Raw genomic sequence first — 17,589 nt, forward strand, 5'->3', positions numbered from 1 at the left:
TTCTAGTACTTTTAGTTATAATTTTACAAACTTGAGGGTTACCAATATTAATTAAATAGCGCGGATAAGCAAAAATTGTTCAAAATCGAAAAATGATTTCGATCGCACATTGTAATGTTTCCGAAAGCAAGCAAACACTTTTTAAATGTTACATGAGAACACTAAATTGATTTATGTGTCCACAACTGTGTGTACTTTCTTTAGCCGTGCTGAAGTCCGCATCACTACTATTTTAATAATTTACTATTAATATTATTTTTAATAATTAAGCAAGACATTTAATTCATTCCTAAAAATGTGACGTAATCTAAATGATATTTAAATATACAAAGGAATGTTTAATTCACAAAGAGTCGTGATAATAATTTAACTAACAAATTAGAAGAAATCTTACCCTGCTTTAAGTCAAATTACCATAATTGCTAATCAAATGTTGTAGGAGCGGCCGCGACGCAGCTTCTACTCTAATTACGAATTCTAATTTCCTCTCTTGTTTCACGGGCCTTTTGAATTTGTAAATTATTGCCCTTACTTCGGGCTATCTAATAAATTCGTACCGTACAAAACGCTCTTAAACATAATTTAAAATCATAGCATTTTACACAAAATAATGAAATACGCTGAATACATTTGAAAATATACACAAGCTTATATCTTTTAAGAGGAATATTATAATTTATATTCATTTATAATATCAAAATATGAGCATGGTTTATTTGTAAAATGATCGTCAAATCATACTGAAAGTCTTTGATGGTCTTAGAATGAACGCCCTATCAAATATCCATAATATTTGTAGGTATTTTAAAAGAACATAAACGTGTCGAATATTAATACGAGCCGATTATGTTTGCGGCGTCAACTTGTTTGAAGTCTTAGTAATATTTTTTCACGGAGAAAATATCAAAGTTATTAAAGTTATAGAATCTAAGAACGACACACTCGTGTAATTTTTTTTTAATTCTCAAACAAGTTTACTTGGAAAGGGCCCAATTAAACGACTTCAGCGAGATTGAATAACGCACTGAATTTGTTATAGGTGGGGTAGGTAGATAGGTAAATGTAGACGTGTTTACGGAAACCTCCGGCAAATATTATCGCGAGACGGCGCGATCTAATATTCAGACGGCGCGCCGAGGGGGGTGGGCGCGGGACGTAACCCTCTCCAAGTTTCAAGCCCTTCCCTTTGCACGCCCTACACTAATTACGTTTAGAGTTCTTAAGCGAAATTACTTAGGCCCCTCGCCACCCGCCGCCGCCTCGCGACCCCCTTCCGGAAATGAGGCGCGCTGGAAAAACAAGAGAAAAGCGTTATACCTATAAGGGGCCCGCTGTCTCTCCGAACGTCCCAAATCTGGGCAATCTCTAAAAGATGTTGATGTAATGATTTTTTTCTTCATTTTCGCGAGCGTTCTGTTCATGAGCGGTTGCTAAGTGAAAAGCAATTAAAGCACGGGCGAGCGATCTCCCCCCGACCCCTCGAGGTGGCCACCCCGCCCGCCGAGCCATATTCAATAAACAAAAATAGAATTATAATAAACACGATGTTTCTTGATTTATTCACATTATTATAAGAAATAAAACCGATAATATATAAATAACATTAATTGTCATAGTCCGTAAACAAATAATTCTGTGCAATCACACTTTACATTCGCTATTAAAGTTAAATACTTAGACTTGGTATTCATAATTTGATAATTATAATTTTAAAACATACAATTACTTAGGCTGCGATCCGATCAGCGATAACGTTAGCTATCAGAAACCGGGCCCGAGAAATCTTTTGTCCTCCTAGAAAATAAGTGTTAATTTTAATTTCAACGGGTTTTTTTTTTCATTAGGAACCGTATAATATACACGTCACTATAATACAAGTCGTTTCCGCGATTTTCCTATGGCGCAGAGGGCGCAGTTTAATTTCCTAATTTCTAAACAAGTTCCAAAGTAAGGCAGCTGGGGGCTCATCAAGCAATCGGAAGCTCCGCCAGCGAACATTCGAGTGTTGTCGCAGCCACAACAGCCTTGGATAATTTCCTGTTTAACTTGGACGGCTTTGAACATTTGCAAATTGATTTTTTTGTAAGTTATTTAACGTCGCTGAGTGCAAATTACGTTATGGTGGAAGTTATAATCTATAGATAAGGTTTTTTTTCCAATGTTATCTATATTTCTTCCTACAGCAGTTATTTATCTAATTTAAAATTCACATATCACATTTTTCGCCTGGACAACAAACAGCTTAACATTTGAAAGCTATGATATAGAATATTGTCAATTTCTCAATAAAAAGCTTTTAAAATAAACCTTGTTATAACACTTTAATGTATTTATTTTGATGTAAAACAAAGCAATTGTAGCAACATTATTTCGTTCACATCTATTTTTTACGGGAGCAAAAGTTTACAGGCAATTAAAAAATTTCCCCCGTTTAAATTAGATAAAACCGGTCTGTAAAGTTGGCAATAAAGAAAGTAATTGCGGCTGTTTAATGAGATTTAAATAATTAATGAGCAAACAAAATTGTTTTTTTTTTAGACTGGTACTGCGAGCTGTGGGCAAAGGCAGAGTCATAATTGCGATGCCGCGTGACTTCGCACCCTACACCGCTTTCAAGAATATTATTCACCTCCGAGGGAGCTGTGAACACCATAAATAAGTTTTAATTGGTTATTTATGAAATTTCCTCGGTGTTGGTTGTATGAAAGTACACATATATACACTTAACGCAATATACTCGTATAAGTTACTGTAAAAGTACAAACATCGGACAATCCAAACATTTAACGGTAAAACATATGCTTTGGCCTTTATAGGGACATGTAGGTAGTTACTTTGTGTAATTTTTTGAGTCGTATATATATTAAAATTCAATGGATTGGGTGGGAACCTACTTTAATGAAGGTATTACTAGAAGTTATGCATGGATGTTTGTTATGGGAAAGAAGTCGTCAAAGGTCCTATTGTATTGAATAAATAATACCCAGTGGTTTTGGAGACTTTTGCTTCTGCATAAGTAACTTTTATATGCTTTAGAATTTTTAAGAGTATTTGATTTGATATCAATGCGACGACCGTTACTCGTAATGTCTGCATGACCGCTCGCCAAAGTTGCATTTCTTACGATAATAAAGAATGAACTTTAACGAAAAACTTGTTACTTTTTCCCTAAAATCCGTTTCATTGGTTTTGTATAATAAAATCGTATTATCGCACGATCTCAGTGGAATATGGTAAAAGGAGCGATTTTGATATTCAAATGATTGACATCTCGCCGGGCGGTCAACCGCCAATTCTTTGCTGATGTCGGCGTTTCGTTAATTTCCCCCCATCGCTCCCTCGGCTTCCGTCATCCATTGTTACACTCGGACCACGATAAAGCCGATTGTGATCGATTTCGGATTCCAACCCGGATATTTAAACATTGCATTTTTGTAATCCTGCAACGGCTTTTTAATTGTTACAGAATAACTACGTTACATAGATTTGCATCACATAAGGAGCAGACTCTTTGAAATTTATGGGAAAAGTGCAATTCCTTTTTATTAAAATGTTGCATGTTTTGAATTGCCAGCTCATAGATTTAAGTTTAGATAAAGTTTTTAATCTGTACAAACACAAAACTTCTTTAAAATGGTGCTTGAATTGCATAAACTAATAATAAAAATTATCAAAGTGAATACGTATCATTATAATGCTAAATAACCAACCTTATCAATATCTCCATGAAAGTTAACGTTTAGAAACGTGATATTTAAAAAGTAGCACAAGAAATATGTTTTAATTATAAGATTTAAATTTAAATTTCGATCATTCGAGAGCAGTAGTACTTGCAACAAATCGGTAGCGGCGCGCGCTCGCAGATGGCAACGGTGCCTCGTGCGGCCGCGCACGCCACCCCAGCTCCAACAGAAGACCACTGCATTGTCGCCATATAAAAAACTCACCCAGATTGTTTACCTCACTTTTTACCTTTTTTATAACTCCTGTTACCGCCTTTATGAGTATTATCGTCGTTGCGCACGCGGCACATTCCTTTGTACGGCGCTCGTTGATGCGTTACAACTCTATTATGCTCCACGATGTGGGCAATTCGTTATTAAATGTAGATAATCGGCGGATTTATCGAACCCTCTTTATTTTTTAATTTGTTGACGCACTCGTTAATGTTGTGACGATTCAATAGTTTTTATACCTTTTTTAATCTATTAAGTGAACCATTTTATCTAAACTTTTAGCGTATATCCTAGGTCCAATTACTATTCTATGGTATTTCTGTAGTGACTTTGTACTGGGTTTATTTAAGTAAATTAGAAATAAAATAAGCAAACATTCAATTAATTCATTTATTTTAATAAATTAAAAAAGCACTTTCGGACCATTTGATTTTTTGAGCATATTAGTCTACATTTTATTACAATACACAGAGGAATTGTGATTACTCTTATTAATACTGAAGCAAGTTCTGATGAAAAATATCAATATAAATGCCCTAAAATAGATGTGGAAATGATAAATAAATTACGATGAAATACTATTGTTTTAAAACCGTTTTCGAACATCGAACAAATGAAATTGTATTTTAAATTTATAATACAAATTTCACCAAATTACCTTTAATTACTACAAAATAGTTTTCAAATCACAAATTAAGCTCTTTGCACCATATTTTCAAAAATTAAACTAATTACTTTTTACCAATGACTTTTAAAAATGCAGATTCGGAATTACAGTACTTAGTGACTTGGCACGTCAGAAACAAAGGAGCTCTTGTGCCCGACGTGCCAACTCGAACGCTGGTACATATCACGTCCTTAGACAAATAAATTCACAGCATTATTTAATATCAGCAGGTGTTGAGCGAGGCCAAATACTCGTTGTATTTCTTCTCCTGCGCCTGATGCAGCTTCTGTAGCTTCTTGAGCAGACCTTTGCTCACTTCTTTACCCTCGTGGTCGTGAGTGGGAAGACCCTGAGAATTTCAGAACTAAATTAATATGAAAATTGCTTATGAAAAATTAACATTTTTTTTTTCATTTTTACAATTATTAGTTACTTTTTAAAACTAATTACTTTATAGACAAAAACAATATTTTTTTTTTTCAGAAATCAGAAAAACTGACCTTGTCATCAAACTTCGAGTATTTATCCGTTTCTCGTTTAAACATCTCACTAGGAGGTATTTTCTTCTGTTCTTCTTTCGCGCGCTGCGCTTCTAACAACTCTTGTTTCTTCTTTTGCTTCTCCGCCTCTATTCTCTTCTTTTCTTCCCTTTCCTTCATTAATTCCTCTTTACTCACTAGTTTCACTACCGTACGATCTAAAACAAAACCAACAAAGTTAAAAAAATAATCAGATAAAGGAATCAGTGTTTTATAAATAACTACATTTTTTTAACTTTCCACACCATGTATTTAAATCATTAGATATCATAAATATTAATTAACCCAAGCTTTTGTAAGACTTTGTATTCAAGGGCATTATCTGAGAGGAATAGGGCGGCCAACTTACAGAATCGGAAAATGTTAAATGTATATGAAAACAAAAAAATGTAATAGAAGCGACATTCCACACTAAGAGCAAAATCTATAGCAATGATAGTAGGTAATGAAGGTCTGTAAAGATGTAACCGACCTGGCCTGTCCTCCAAGCGCACGCCCAGCTCGGGCAGCACGGTGTCGCGCAGCGCGTCGCAGAGCGCCAGCACGGGCTGGGCGGCGGCCGCGCGCGCCGCCTCGCGCACCTGCGCGCGGAACGCGCCCAGCGCCTCCAGGTACGGCATCACCGCCGCTTCCAACTGCAAGTGTTATATAATTCTGGTAAATGTATTAAACACTAACTGTTGCTCGCGACTTCGTCTGTGTGATATAAAAAAATATATAAAAAATTTAGCCTATGTTACACACTAATATCGTAGGTTTTTAATGGTGAAAGAATTTCAAGACATACATACTAATTATTCTTCTTTTTAATATCATTATAGATATACCCCAAGAAATGTTATACCGCTAATTCTTGGTACATAAAGAGTCAAGGTCAAGAGAAAAAAAATGCACTATCTGACAGATATTATAAATTCGAAAGTTTAAATGAAAATAAAGAACACAGACTACTGAGGTAAGTATTTTTAATTCCACGCGGACGGAATTGCTAGTTGTAGTTAAAACAATAATATTGCAGCATCTTTCTAACTTACGTAATGTTTGTTGTTTATTTCTTGATACTGTTTACCTATTATAAGAAAGCATGCCACTTCTATTTAATTTGTAGACTAAGAGCGCAGGTCAATTAAGTCCTTATATTGTACACTACAAAAACATCCAAGTAAACTTACACCGAGGCCATCAGCGTCTCCGACAGGGAAGCCTATCCCTCCCCTGGGCCCCTCCACTGCGCCGAACACGTGCAGCACGTCTGTGACGTAGCGCGCGGCCGCCGCCAGCAGCGGGGCGGGGCGCGGCGCCGCGCAGCGCAGGAACACGTGGCATGACGTCACCAGCTCGCGCAGCGCGTCCAGCGCACTGCGGGTGTCGATGTTGTCTAAAAACGTACACAGATAATATATAGTTCAAGCAAAGGCAACGAATATCTAAGAGATATACAGTAAGGGCCAGCATTTAGTAAGTAAGAGTCTACATTTGTTTAACACGTTAAGAAAAAACAGTAAACGATAACGCCACTAGACGGTGCTTTTACAAACTTCTTGTCGCAGACATCGGTTATAAAATATTATCTTATGTCATGCTTTTAGTTAAATTTTAATTTAATTATAAATATCTCAAATTGCCATACAATCAATAAACTCGAAAAAAAAACACACACAAACACTAAGCTCTCCCATTATTTGGACAGTAAATCTTATATGCTAATAAAAAAATGACCCAAAGGTAGTAAGAATAACAATGTTTACGTACCACACAAAGCGGCGTGCACTTGTTCCTTAACACTGCTCAACTTGGCAGCAAGTAGCTGTTCTTCCGGCCCCCACTGGCCTCCGCAGTCCTCGTCGTATCCACTTCTCAACGCATCTTTTACCGTCAGGAAGAATTCCTACAAATCAAATACCACATTTAGTCTTAACTCGACCGAGTGTTTCCCGTTGGACCGATCGGTCCACTGATCAACACATACAATCGATTAATCCATTGGTAAAAATAGCCGATAATAGGTTGATCGGTTAATGAGGCGATTGGCTCGACAATAAACACCCACTAGACCGGAAAGTTAATTTAGAAAAAAGATATCAAAGTAACATGAAATGTGTTGACATAGATATGTTTAACTAAAGAGGCATTAGCATAACTCACATTAAAGAGTTTTTCAATCTGTATCGCCATTTCCATAGTGTTATCGGAATAGTCGAGTGTTTCCTTCCAGCCGTGTAAGAGGAAGGCTATCCGCAGCTGGCGCGCGGTGTGTCGCTTCAACGCGTCAGATATTGTGACGAAATTCTTCAAAGACTTTGACATCTTGCAGCCGGCGATTGTCAGGTGACCCGTGTGCAGGAAATAGTTTACCCAACCACCCTTATCAAAATGCGCCTGAAAACATTCATATAAAGTTTACAAGTGTCAGGGGAATGCTAAACTACTTTTATTGAATTAAAAGCACTATAAATCCGAAAAGGATTGATGTTTGTTACTATATCCAAAACAACTTAACGAATTCAAACCCATTTCAAAAATGTTTTACCTCACTTTGCGCCAACTCGTTATCGTGATGCGGGAACTTGAGGTCGACGCCGCCGGTGTGTATGTCGAGCGAGTCGCCGCACACGTCGGCCGCCATGGCCGAGCACTCTATGTGCCAGCCGGGCCGGCCCGCGCCCCACGGCGACGGCCACGCCGGCTCGCCCGCCTTGCTGCGCTTCCACAGGGCAAAGTCATTGGCGGATTTCTTCTCTACTGTGTCATCCGTTAAATCACCTAAGGAATAAAACAATAACATGAAAAAATTATATACACAATTATACAACACATGTACAGTTGGGGAATCTAACAGTGTTCCATCTCAAAAGCTACACTTGCATGATGTGGAACAAAACCAATCGGACAATTTTTAAATATTTCTACTAATAAAAGGTCAATCAATTAATTGTTTTTGTTGTTATCCCGTTGTTGGTCAAATCACTGCTATCTAATTGGTTATTTGTAAGTACAAGTGAAGTTCATTGAAATAAACAAGGCAACATTTTTGCAAGCATAACACTGCGCATTTCCACTACTGTATATTTGTAACATTGATGGCAAAGGCTGTACTTTAACTCAACCAACAATTAATTGAGATACTGTGTCGAGCTGGTTTTGAAACAAATATTATTATAAGAAAAAATTACCTTCTCCTTCTTGTAAAGATTTAGTATCCCCATAAGCTTCAGGGACAAGTCGAGCATAATGGTGATTTTCTTTACTGTCAAACTCACTCACATTGAAATAAACTGAACCATTTGATTCATATGCTAGGCCATTGTCAATTATCTTCTGTATAAATGTTATAATCTGTGGTATGTATTCACTCACTCTTGTCAGTACATCTGGTGGTAAAACCTGAAAATATGAATAGAAAAAGTTTATCATACAGCAGACAAATCACTAAAATAAATATCCTTATAATTAGTAAATTTTCTCTCATTGCAATTATATTATACCTCATTATTTTAACCTCAATAACTCAAACCTCTGTAATAAAAAAACCTCTATAACTTCAAAAAATAATACATTCTTTTCCCATCAGAGCCTAAAACCTATCTATAACATAGACCCTTGATAACTTAAAATATTTTGTGTTTCCCTTGGACTTTAACTTATCGAGGTTCTACTGTAAAATAAAAGATATTTCTTAATTGAAGCAATCACTATGGAACATTATACAGATCATATTATAAAAACATAGCAGAGTATAAAATAATTATTACAAAATAAATTTACTAAATCATTGGCTAATCACTTACATTTAATGCTTTCATATCCTTATGAAATTCATTTTCCCAATACCTTGGCAGTGCAGTAAATATTGCATTATCTTTTACAGTACCACCAAGCTTATTATCCAGCCATTCTGATATTGGATCTTTTGCTGATTTTAATAGATCACATTTTGCTTTGATAATATCTTCATCAATCTTACTTTCCACAGCCTGTTTCAAAGCTTTCACAGCAGATGCAACACTGCAAACATTTACAAGTATATTACAAAAATTAAATAAACATCCTTATTTCACAAACAATGGGTTTTCTTCATACTATGTTTTGATTTTAATACATTTCTTATAAATTTATATCTTTGTATACACAATTAAACAGTCCAATAGGAAAAATGTAAACATATAAAAGGCTAGCTGTGGCTCGTGACTTCGTTCAATATATATTATACAAAATATAGCCTTTGTTACTCTCGGATAAATTACCTTTCTAATGGTGAATGATTTTTCCGTGAATCAAATACATACAAAAATACAAATCTTTCCTCTATATAATATAAGTATAGATTATTTATAGCATATGTTATATATTCATAATGATTTATAACTTTACATTTTGCCCTCTTTATCAGTACTCTGTGTAACTGAAGTCAAAGTCCTTATTAATCACCTTTATTCAAAACAATGTCTTATAACAGAAACAGAAGGCCAATAGAAACAAAGAGAAATGGTTGCCATAGTTACTTAAATTCTCATTTGAGCATATGAATTTTAACATTTGTAATTGAAATACCAGAAGCAAAAAATATTAAGTTCTTATAATGTGGATAGTTGCATGGGAACAGCTAATGAGTCATATTTATTGCGACATTCAAATTTTGTTTTTAATAATTAAGTGTAAGTAAAAGTAAATAAAATTGCTTACTTATCTAACATTTTCTGCATAGTGTTCTTTTTATCTGGGTCTGCAGTGTCTTTGACCACTTGCTCATAGTAATCTATGACAGATGTTGCATCATCTATTGTATCACTTAGAGGTTTAGCTTCTTTCACATATTTATCATATAAATAATTCTGCCGAGCTCTTTTAATTATTTTATCATCAATATCAGTTATATTCATCACATACAATATGTCATAACCAAAATAGTTTGACATAACTCTTCTTAATATATCAAAAGATATATATGACCTGTAAAGTAATTAGTACTATTTTAAAAGGAGATTTGGTAATAATTTTCCCTGAAAAGGTGATTTTTAAAGTTAAGCTATATCAATTTCCATAAAAGATCCTCAGAATGGTTAGAACAGAAAAAAATGAATACACGACACTTCCAGTCCATCATAAATGGACTATATTGACATATTAAATGTTTCAAATGGTTAATATTTTTAATCAAGATACAGATAATAAACATGATCAATTTACTTTATTTGACAATGAAATTTAAGTCGCATTACTACTTGTTTTACCAAATCCCAATAGTGGAAAATTTTTATAAATTAAAACATACCTGGCATGACCCATGTGGGAGGCATCATATACTGTTGGGCCGCAACTGTACCAATTAACCTTATTTCCTTTAGAGCAAATAAATACTTCCTTCTGGCGTGTTAAACTATTAAATAGTTTTAAGACAGGTCTTTCCGTCGCCGAGGGCGGAGACCAGACCGGTTGAGATCTTTTAGACATTTTTATTTCTGAAAATTTCAACGTAACCTAAACTTACAACTGTTAAGCTTTAACCAAATAAATAAATTCAATACGTACTTGAAGCAAATACTCACGGTTTTATAGACAAGGAAATCCCTATGACTAAATCAATTGCCACGTATAATAATAAAATTTACTAGATAAACTTGCTTCCATTGCAAGTGCATCCGACACATTGACAGTGACAAGACACGTCAAATCCATATGGCATTTTGCCTTTTAAATATATTTCATGGTCTGGTAACGACATCTTTAAGCCAAGTTGACAAAATGGCACTGGCACCCGAACTATGAATATTTTCGTATTATAGACCAATTGGCCAAATAACAATTCACTCATTTTCCTTTACGTAGGTGTTTTAAACTTTCTCAGTAATTTTGTGACCTTTATAATAACTGGATAACTAGCGGACAGAATTGACAGCCTTTTGTTTAAAAAAACTAAGAAAATCACAGAAAATTGTGTCAAATTAAATTTAAAATATTTCGTTAAATACGCCAAATTTCGAAGCAATTGCATTTCGGCAAAATGTATTGAAAATGTACACTTCATTTAATATTTACCTAACTATCAGCAAATATTTGTTTTTGTAAAAGTATATTCGAAATCGATATTCCACTCTTGTGAATTGTGAGTGACATGTTTACATTAGTTTACTTATTATTCCGGCAGTTTGTATAAAACCTGCTGAATACTGGATCTATTATTATTTATTATGCCAATTGGGTTGAAAAATCGACGTCTTTAGCTTACAATATAAAATCAAAGTATCAAGAAGGACTTATTGTACGCAAGTTATAACGCAATTGTGGTTATTATAAAATTGTATTCTCAAATAAGATTATATCTAAGACCTCTTGCACATAAGAGTTATATTCGTTCGTACACAATAAGAGATTAGGATGATAGTTCAGTGCGTGGTTAAGATTTGTTGATAATCTCAGGTGTTGTGGTGTGTGTATGATAATAATACTATATGGACACCTATGTCAAGTAGTTATGTATTTGTACATAAATAACAACGCGTTTATCCACTGAACTACTTTGTACGATTTACTACGTTCTTGTCTACTTTTATATTGTTTTGATTACTTTTACGACTAAATATTAGTCAACATGGCTCTCTGTGTCTGCAAATGCCTAAATGTTATGTTAGAAAGTGAGAAAATCGAAGATAATGTCGATATCGGGAAACTGGATTTATCTGCGGTGGAACAAAGAGATATTTTTTTCAGTGAGGTACATTTGGTAAACATCAATTAACCTTGAATTTATAAAAGAGTATCGCTTTAAGTATGTCATTAATTGTGATCGATTCCGTATATTAATAGATTTACCTATTATAACATACACTATGTATGAAGTTTACGGTAAACTGTGCATTTCGTTTATAAACATAGGTTATTTTAATTATTTGCGTGCTTCGGCTTTATAATAACATGTAAAATATTACATACAAGAGAACTTATGTAATATTATCAATCTATAAACAGTATTATTTTTGATATCATTGATATGTTCTTAAAAGATTATCTATTTGGTCTACCCAAATTAATAGCACATCTCTAAAATGTAACATAAATATCTATCAGCCCTAAAATGGCCATGTAGATATAAACACAGAATTTAAATAGCATTGGTGAAGTCAGGGTTTCATTCATTAAATCGTTTCTTCAGTTATGTAACACTATGTCTTGTAATTTCCAGAAACTATTATCATCTTCAATGAATGAAATCAAGATTCATGTGGCACAACCAGCACTGGTGAGACGCCAGTCTGTGGGTCGCTGGACAATTGAATCTTGTCTCGGCTGTGCTCAAACAACACATGCAATATCCCATGACAGATCTATTGTACTAATCTCTAAATCAACTCAAGTAAGTACTATACCTTCATTGTATTATAATATTCAAATGTTATAGTGGCTTGTGGCTAGTTGCATACAATGGGTGCATACAATGGCAACATAGGGTGTACTCAATCTGGCATCTTTTTATTTAGGTTCCTATGCTGTATGTAGAATTTCATGTGATATTGCATACAACCATAAAGTTTGGATAAAATTGTACTTACCATCTCAGTGAGATCATTTTGAATAAGTTTGATACAATAGGGGATGAATGATTTGTATAAAATGTATACTGCTGGCAAATTCTCTTTTATTCTATGACTTGATGGTTTGAAAAATGTTAATGTGATTGTGAATATTTGCCAAAGAAATTAAATATAAAGGATAGAGTTTAATTTTAAATTCCATAAAAGCTATGTCTATCATACTTCATACTGATATTGTAAATGCGAAAGTTTATATGGATGGATGGGTGTTTGTTAGAGATTGTAGCCTAAAAGGTTGAATGGATTTCAATGAAATTTAATATAGATGTAGAGGATAGTCTGGAAGAACACATAGGCTATTCATTTTTCATTTTTTTAATTCCATGCGGATGGAGTCGCGGTCGAAAGCTAGTAGTATATAAAGTAAGCCGAATTAAGTTATCCAATATGAGTAAAATGCAACTCTATTATCTAGATCAATACAATATTAATATGATCTTGGAGAACCCATTTTTTATCTAGTGCTTAAAAATAGGCCTATATCATTCTAGATTTACAATGTAAGAATATTTTACTTAGTTCAAAGCATTACATTATTACTTTGAAATCACTTCAATTATTTTATTAGCTGTAGTACATTATAATAGTTATGTGAAATTTATTTTCTACTACATATGCAGTAATAACATATTCTATTTGTTGGCCCCATCAATGTGTACAGCTGTGGTATTGAAATACTAAACTGTTGATATTGCATATTATAACTTCTAAATTGCATTTACTTATTGTATAATTCATTCTCAGCAATTTGTTCAAAGCTGTAAGCACTTTGTTTTCGCAACACTTTTAAAAAATTAAAACACTGTCCGAATTGCCAATTGGTTCCTTTTTGCAATGCCATTAAAACTGGTTTATAATTAAAATAAATGTTACTTATTATGACATTGAAAAATTAAAACTAATTTTAACAAATACAAATGTGACTGACTGAACAAAAATAACAAATGTGCCATTATTATATCAAATTAAATATGTATCTCTTCCTCAGGCAACACTGGAGAGGGTGAATAATTTGAAAAAGTCTCCAAACTTTTCGCCAGTATTCAACATGTTGGTCCCGGAGGTGACAAATGATGTTGAAATGAAAGAGAATGTTGATACAAATAATGTGATAAAACAAAATAATGTGTTCCCACCGACATCACAAGCTATCGGTACACTCAGCAAACAGCTCAGTCAGATGTTGCAGTCACAGCTGGAGTCGGTAGTGGAGACTGTCCGACAGTTCAGAGATCAAAAGTATGCAGAATTTGAAGCATACAGGGAAAGGGCACAAAGGGATCATAAAATTTTGTCTAGGTATGCTTATTTAATTGAACATTATATATGATTTCATTTACTTCAACCATAATTTCTTGAACCACTATGATCTCTGATTTTAAATGTTATATGGGACTGACTTAAACTCACTAAGCTTATTTGTTAAATATGGTTTAGCCACTTGTTTATTCAATTGAATTTTTTCTAATTATATTCAGATGTTAATTTTAATATGTTTACATCATAATGTTATGTAATCCCTAGCAAATTAGAAAAAATCATGGTTTGTTGTTTTTCCAGTATTGTGAGCAAAGCTCGTCGTAATGTTGAGAACGACAGTTGGAGAACGGACTCCAGCCTGGACAACGGCCCGCCCTCGCCATTGCTGCCGCCGCAGCAGAGACGAAGACTGTCATCAATCAAAGATGCCAAAAAAATACCACAAAACATATCCAAGGTAATCACAAATTTTCTTTTTTCACTCCTATTTGGTAATGAAAACATTTTTATAGTATACATATCACTTGAATATATTATAATTGTGTTTTGTACATAAATAATTTCTCGGTAAATAATAAAGCCGGAAAGTAAACATATAAATCAACTCAGGAAAATAAGATGGTATTCTGCATTTACTAGAAAAATTTGCTTTTACATTAATTACCTTAAAGGTTAAAATTGCTTACAAATATAAGCAGAGGAACACAAAGGAAGGGAAAATATTATCTTGCTGTATTATCTTCACTTCCTCCGTTGATTAAACAAAGGCAACAGAGATGCAGGTGTCTATGGGCAGCTGTTGTTCAGATATTTTGGCGACAGGCCATTAATTGAAGTTTTTTTTAATGTATGACATTCTAGGTAGTTTAATAAATGTAACTAAACGATTCTTGAATGTATGTTAATTGCAGACGCACGCACAGATGTCACATGAGGAAGACTCTCTGGATGCGGAAGACATCTTTGACCTGGATGGAATGGACTCGCAGCATAACATGATATCTGATCAAGATGACTATGATTCTGATCGTAAGTAGCAGTGTTTAAATTATAAAAAAATACCACACTAAGTTATCTTGTTTTTAATTTAATTCGCAAAAGAATTTTTCTTCAAGTGTTAATTTCCTTCTTTGCTTTCAATGTAGTTTGTGTAAAACAATTAAATATATGTGTAAATGTATGTATATTTGAGTTTCAGAAGGCAGCAACGACGAAGGCATCCACATCGCGCGCCCGCGCGGCGCCGCGCACGCCAACATCGCGCGCTCGCTGCCCATCTCCGTGCCTAACTTCACTATGGACCGCACGCCCGTTAAGGAAATTGACGATTATGTGCGTATTATTTTAATTACCAAGCATTTTCCCTTCTACAAAAATCGTTATCGATTATTCAATTATTATTGAATCGATATTTATTTTTATTATTGTTAAAATAAAACGTATGCCCAAGGCGGCAAATATTTTATGAACGATTAGAAAAACAAAAACTGTCAAACTTTATTGCGCAAAAATCAAAAGTTAAAAAATAAACTATATCTAGTCTCAGCCATCTTAGGGTCATGTAAGGGTTTAATAATAGGTATTAATTAATTTAAATATCAGTCTTTCCTTAAATTCCCAATACATATTCATTGTGAATTTTCTTCAGTTGAAAATGTTGTAAAATGAAAATTTTCTTTGTATTGTCAGGAGGAGCCGCAGGACATAGCGGCGAGCATTAAGGCGCTGGCGCGCTCCGTGCACGGCGACGTGTTCGAGCTGCCGCGCCCGCGCTTCTCTACTCAGATCTAAATCGACCCGCCCTCGCGACGCGGGGCCTCGCCCCCGAGATTGGCGCTCCGCCCTCGCCCCGCCCCCGCGACTCTGCCCTTCCTCTGTCAGCCATTCGTATTTGTAGTGTATAAGGACAAGTGCTGCTCCGCAATTCGAATCTTTCATACATGTCTCGGTGTTGTGCATAGTGTTTGTGGTTCGATGTGTCCCAAGTTGTAAATGTGTTGGTAAATACACATTGGTGCTTAAGATATGTGATCGAAGTGGCCCTACGTCGTCAGCTCGCTGTAAATGGTGTTTCGCGAGTGACTCCCCAGACTGTTTGATTTGAATGAATATTTTATAATTACTCATTGACAAAAATGTTTATAATATATCATAGAATTTCAATAATTTTGACAGGGTGATCCGATGATTAACACAACAATCATTTGATGTTAGTAAGTCGTACACACAATCGTAGTTCGTAAGCGAGAGGCTATGAAATGTTGTTATTGTATTAATTGTAGATTATCAACCAAAAAAAAAAGATTTTTTGTTGAACATCTGTGAATCAATCCGCAGATGAAAAGTACTGATTTGCCTTAAAACTATTTCTGACTTGTAATTGTGTGGAAGCATTATTTCACTGGATCAACAGTAAGCAATTTTACGGAATGTTGAAGAGCATTTTTCCTTGCAAGATTTTGTTAGTCTGAACACTAGTATGTGTGATTTCGCCATTAAGTGTAAGAACGTTTTGAGAATATTGTACTGCATAAATGATAATTTTATATTGAGTCTTCAGGTGCTATTTTTTGCCATAAGCTATAGGTACTTTTGAGTAGTATATATTTTTTTGATATACAAACATTTCGCTTGTCAAAAATAATCAGTCATTTTTTGTATTTAGTATTAAACATGTATCATTTAGGTATTGCTTATGATTTGTTTTTGTATGAGATTGCATATGTAAGGGTAAGAAGTAACTTGTATCGGCTGAATGCTCCGTGACATAGTTATAAAGAATGTTAACGTAAGGCGTCAATTAATCGTTTAAGAGGAGGTGAGATGTTGATCTGGTATAATTTTGCGTGTGTGTCCGTGAAGTAGAATTTGTTAAAAATATATGTATACACATTTAAATATATAACTTTACATCTAAGTCATATCTCTGTTAATAGGAACCTCAGAGTTTTCTATTAATTTTTATGTCGTGTTATCTTAATGCTAAGTGAAAAATGTACAAAAAATTTAACTTGCATTTCTTGCTAGTCTCCTAGGGTCACGAATAATCAATGAATTTGTTCAGTTTGTGGTAACTCGTAGCGTATGAGTTTGAAATCATGGATTCATATAGTACATAGTTTATTTCCTATATGAATGACGGTCATATAAGAATGTCTTTATTTTTGTACCCGATGTTTTGAATGTCTATGTAGATTGGTATCGGGAAGGGGCTTCAGTGAATGATCGATAGGTTTGAGTTGTGTTAAAGAGGTCAGTAGAGAGTGAAACAGTGTCTTCCAGCAGCACTGCTCTATAAGAGTTCTAACAGTCTTCGTATTGTGATGCAGATCAGTTTTATCGTATGTGAAACATTGTACTAATAAAACTATATTATAAATGTTTCTTTGGTGTGACGATCATGAGATGGACTTTGAATGTAAAGAGGTTTAGTGATTATGCAATAAATTTTTAATGTGATACCGATTTTTTATTTCATTTAGCCTCAATTAAAGTAAATAATATTACTAAACTTTCCAAATTTTAAGTAACTTTTTTAAAGAGGAAACTTTTATCGTAACTGGATATAATAACAAATC

The 17,589-nt window shown here is 34.3% G+C and overlaps 2 protein-coding genes across 6 annotated transcripts; one reads left to right on the plus strand and one right to left on the minus strand.

Annotated features, from left to right (window-relative positions):
- Nucleotides 1–4,345: 4,345 nt before the first annotated feature.
- On the minus strand, nucleotides 4,346–10,818 carry LOC106103412 (cysteine--tRNA ligase, cytoplasmic). Of its 2 annotated transcripts, none has more exons than XM_013283176.1 (12): nucleotides 10,709–10,818; nucleotides 10,435–10,640; nucleotides 9,846–10,112; nucleotides 8,951–9,167; nucleotides 8,336–8,546; nucleotides 7,693–7,925; nucleotides 7,308–7,541; nucleotides 6,915–7,050; nucleotides 6,335–6,540; nucleotides 5,635–5,797; nucleotides 5,124–5,320; nucleotides 4,346–4,972 (listed from the first exon to the last, which is right to left on the minus strand). In XM_013283176.1, the coding sequence occupies exons 2-12, from the start codon at nucleotides 10,611–10,613 to the stop codon at nucleotides 4,847–4,849; spliced, it is 2,169 nt and encodes a 722-aa protein (XP_013138630.1). In that variant the 5' UTR covers nucleotides 10,614–10,640; nucleotides 10,709–10,818; the 3' UTR covers nucleotides 4,346–4,846. The 2 variants fall into 2 exon arrangements, with proteins under 2 accessions (XP_013138630.1, XP_013138629.1); XM_013283175.1 differs by having other exon boundaries at nucleotides 4,347–4,972; nucleotides 10,435–10,621; nucleotides 10,709–10,817.
- Nucleotides 10,819–11,373: 555 nt separating this feature from the next.
- On the plus strand, nucleotides 11,374–17,470 carry LOC106103409. 4 transcript variants are annotated; one of them, XM_013283168.1, is made up of 7 exons: nucleotides 11,374–11,883; nucleotides 12,343–12,513; nucleotides 13,740–14,050; nucleotides 14,312–14,468; nucleotides 14,923–15,040; nucleotides 15,204–15,343; nucleotides 15,701–17,470. In XM_013283168.1, the coding sequence occupies exons 1-7, from the start codon at nucleotides 11,752–11,754 to the stop codon at nucleotides 15,800–15,802; spliced, it is 1,131 nt and encodes a 376-aa protein (XP_013138622.1). In that variant the 5' UTR covers nucleotides 11,374–11,751; the 3' UTR covers nucleotides 15,803–17,470. The 4 variants fall into 4 exon arrangements, with proteins under 4 accessions (XP_013138622.1, XP_013138624.1, XP_013138625.1 ...); XM_013283170.1 differs by having other exon boundaries at nucleotides 11,379–11,883; nucleotides 15,210–15,343; XM_013283171.1 differs by having other exon boundaries at nucleotides 11,385–11,874.
- Nucleotides 17,471–17,589: the final 119 nt, after the last annotated feature.

Source organism: Papilio polytes, unplaced genomic scaffold (assembly GCF_000836215.1).
Source record: "Papilio polytes unplaced genomic scaffold, Ppol_1.0 DF823823.1, whole genome shotgun sequence".
NCBI classification, from domain to species: domain Eukaryota; kingdom Metazoa; phylum Arthropoda; class Insecta; order Lepidoptera; family Papilionidae; genus Papilio; species Papilio polytes.

Excerpts from the sequence above, each read along its gene's own strand:
- LOC106103412 (XM_013283176.1), bottom strand. The coding sequence starts at position 10,613 with ATGTCTAAAAGATCTCAACCGGTCTGGTCTCCGCCCTCGGCGACGGAA. Across the intron at positions 7,926-8,335 it reads ATCTTTACAAGAAGGAGAAG|GTGATTTAACGGATGACACA; the intron begins GTAATTTTTTCT and ends TTTATTCCTTAG. Across the intron at positions 5,321-5,634 it reads GCGCTTGGAGGACAGGCCAG|ATCGTACGGTAGTGAAACTA; the intron begins GTCGGTTACATC and ends GTTTTGTTTTAG.
- LOC106103409 (XM_013283168.1), top strand. The coding sequence starts at position 11,752 with ATGGCTCTCTGTGTCTGCAAATGCCTAAATGTTATGTTAGAAAGTGAG. Across the intron at positions 11,884-12,342 it reads TTTTCAGTGAGGTACATTTG|AAACTATTATCATCTTCAAT; the intron begins GTAAACATCAAT and ends TGTAATTTCCAG. Across the intron at positions 14,051-14,311 it reads GATCATAAAATTTTGTCTAG|TATTGTGAGCAAAGCTCGTC; the intron begins GTATGCTTATTT and ends TTGTTTTTCCAG.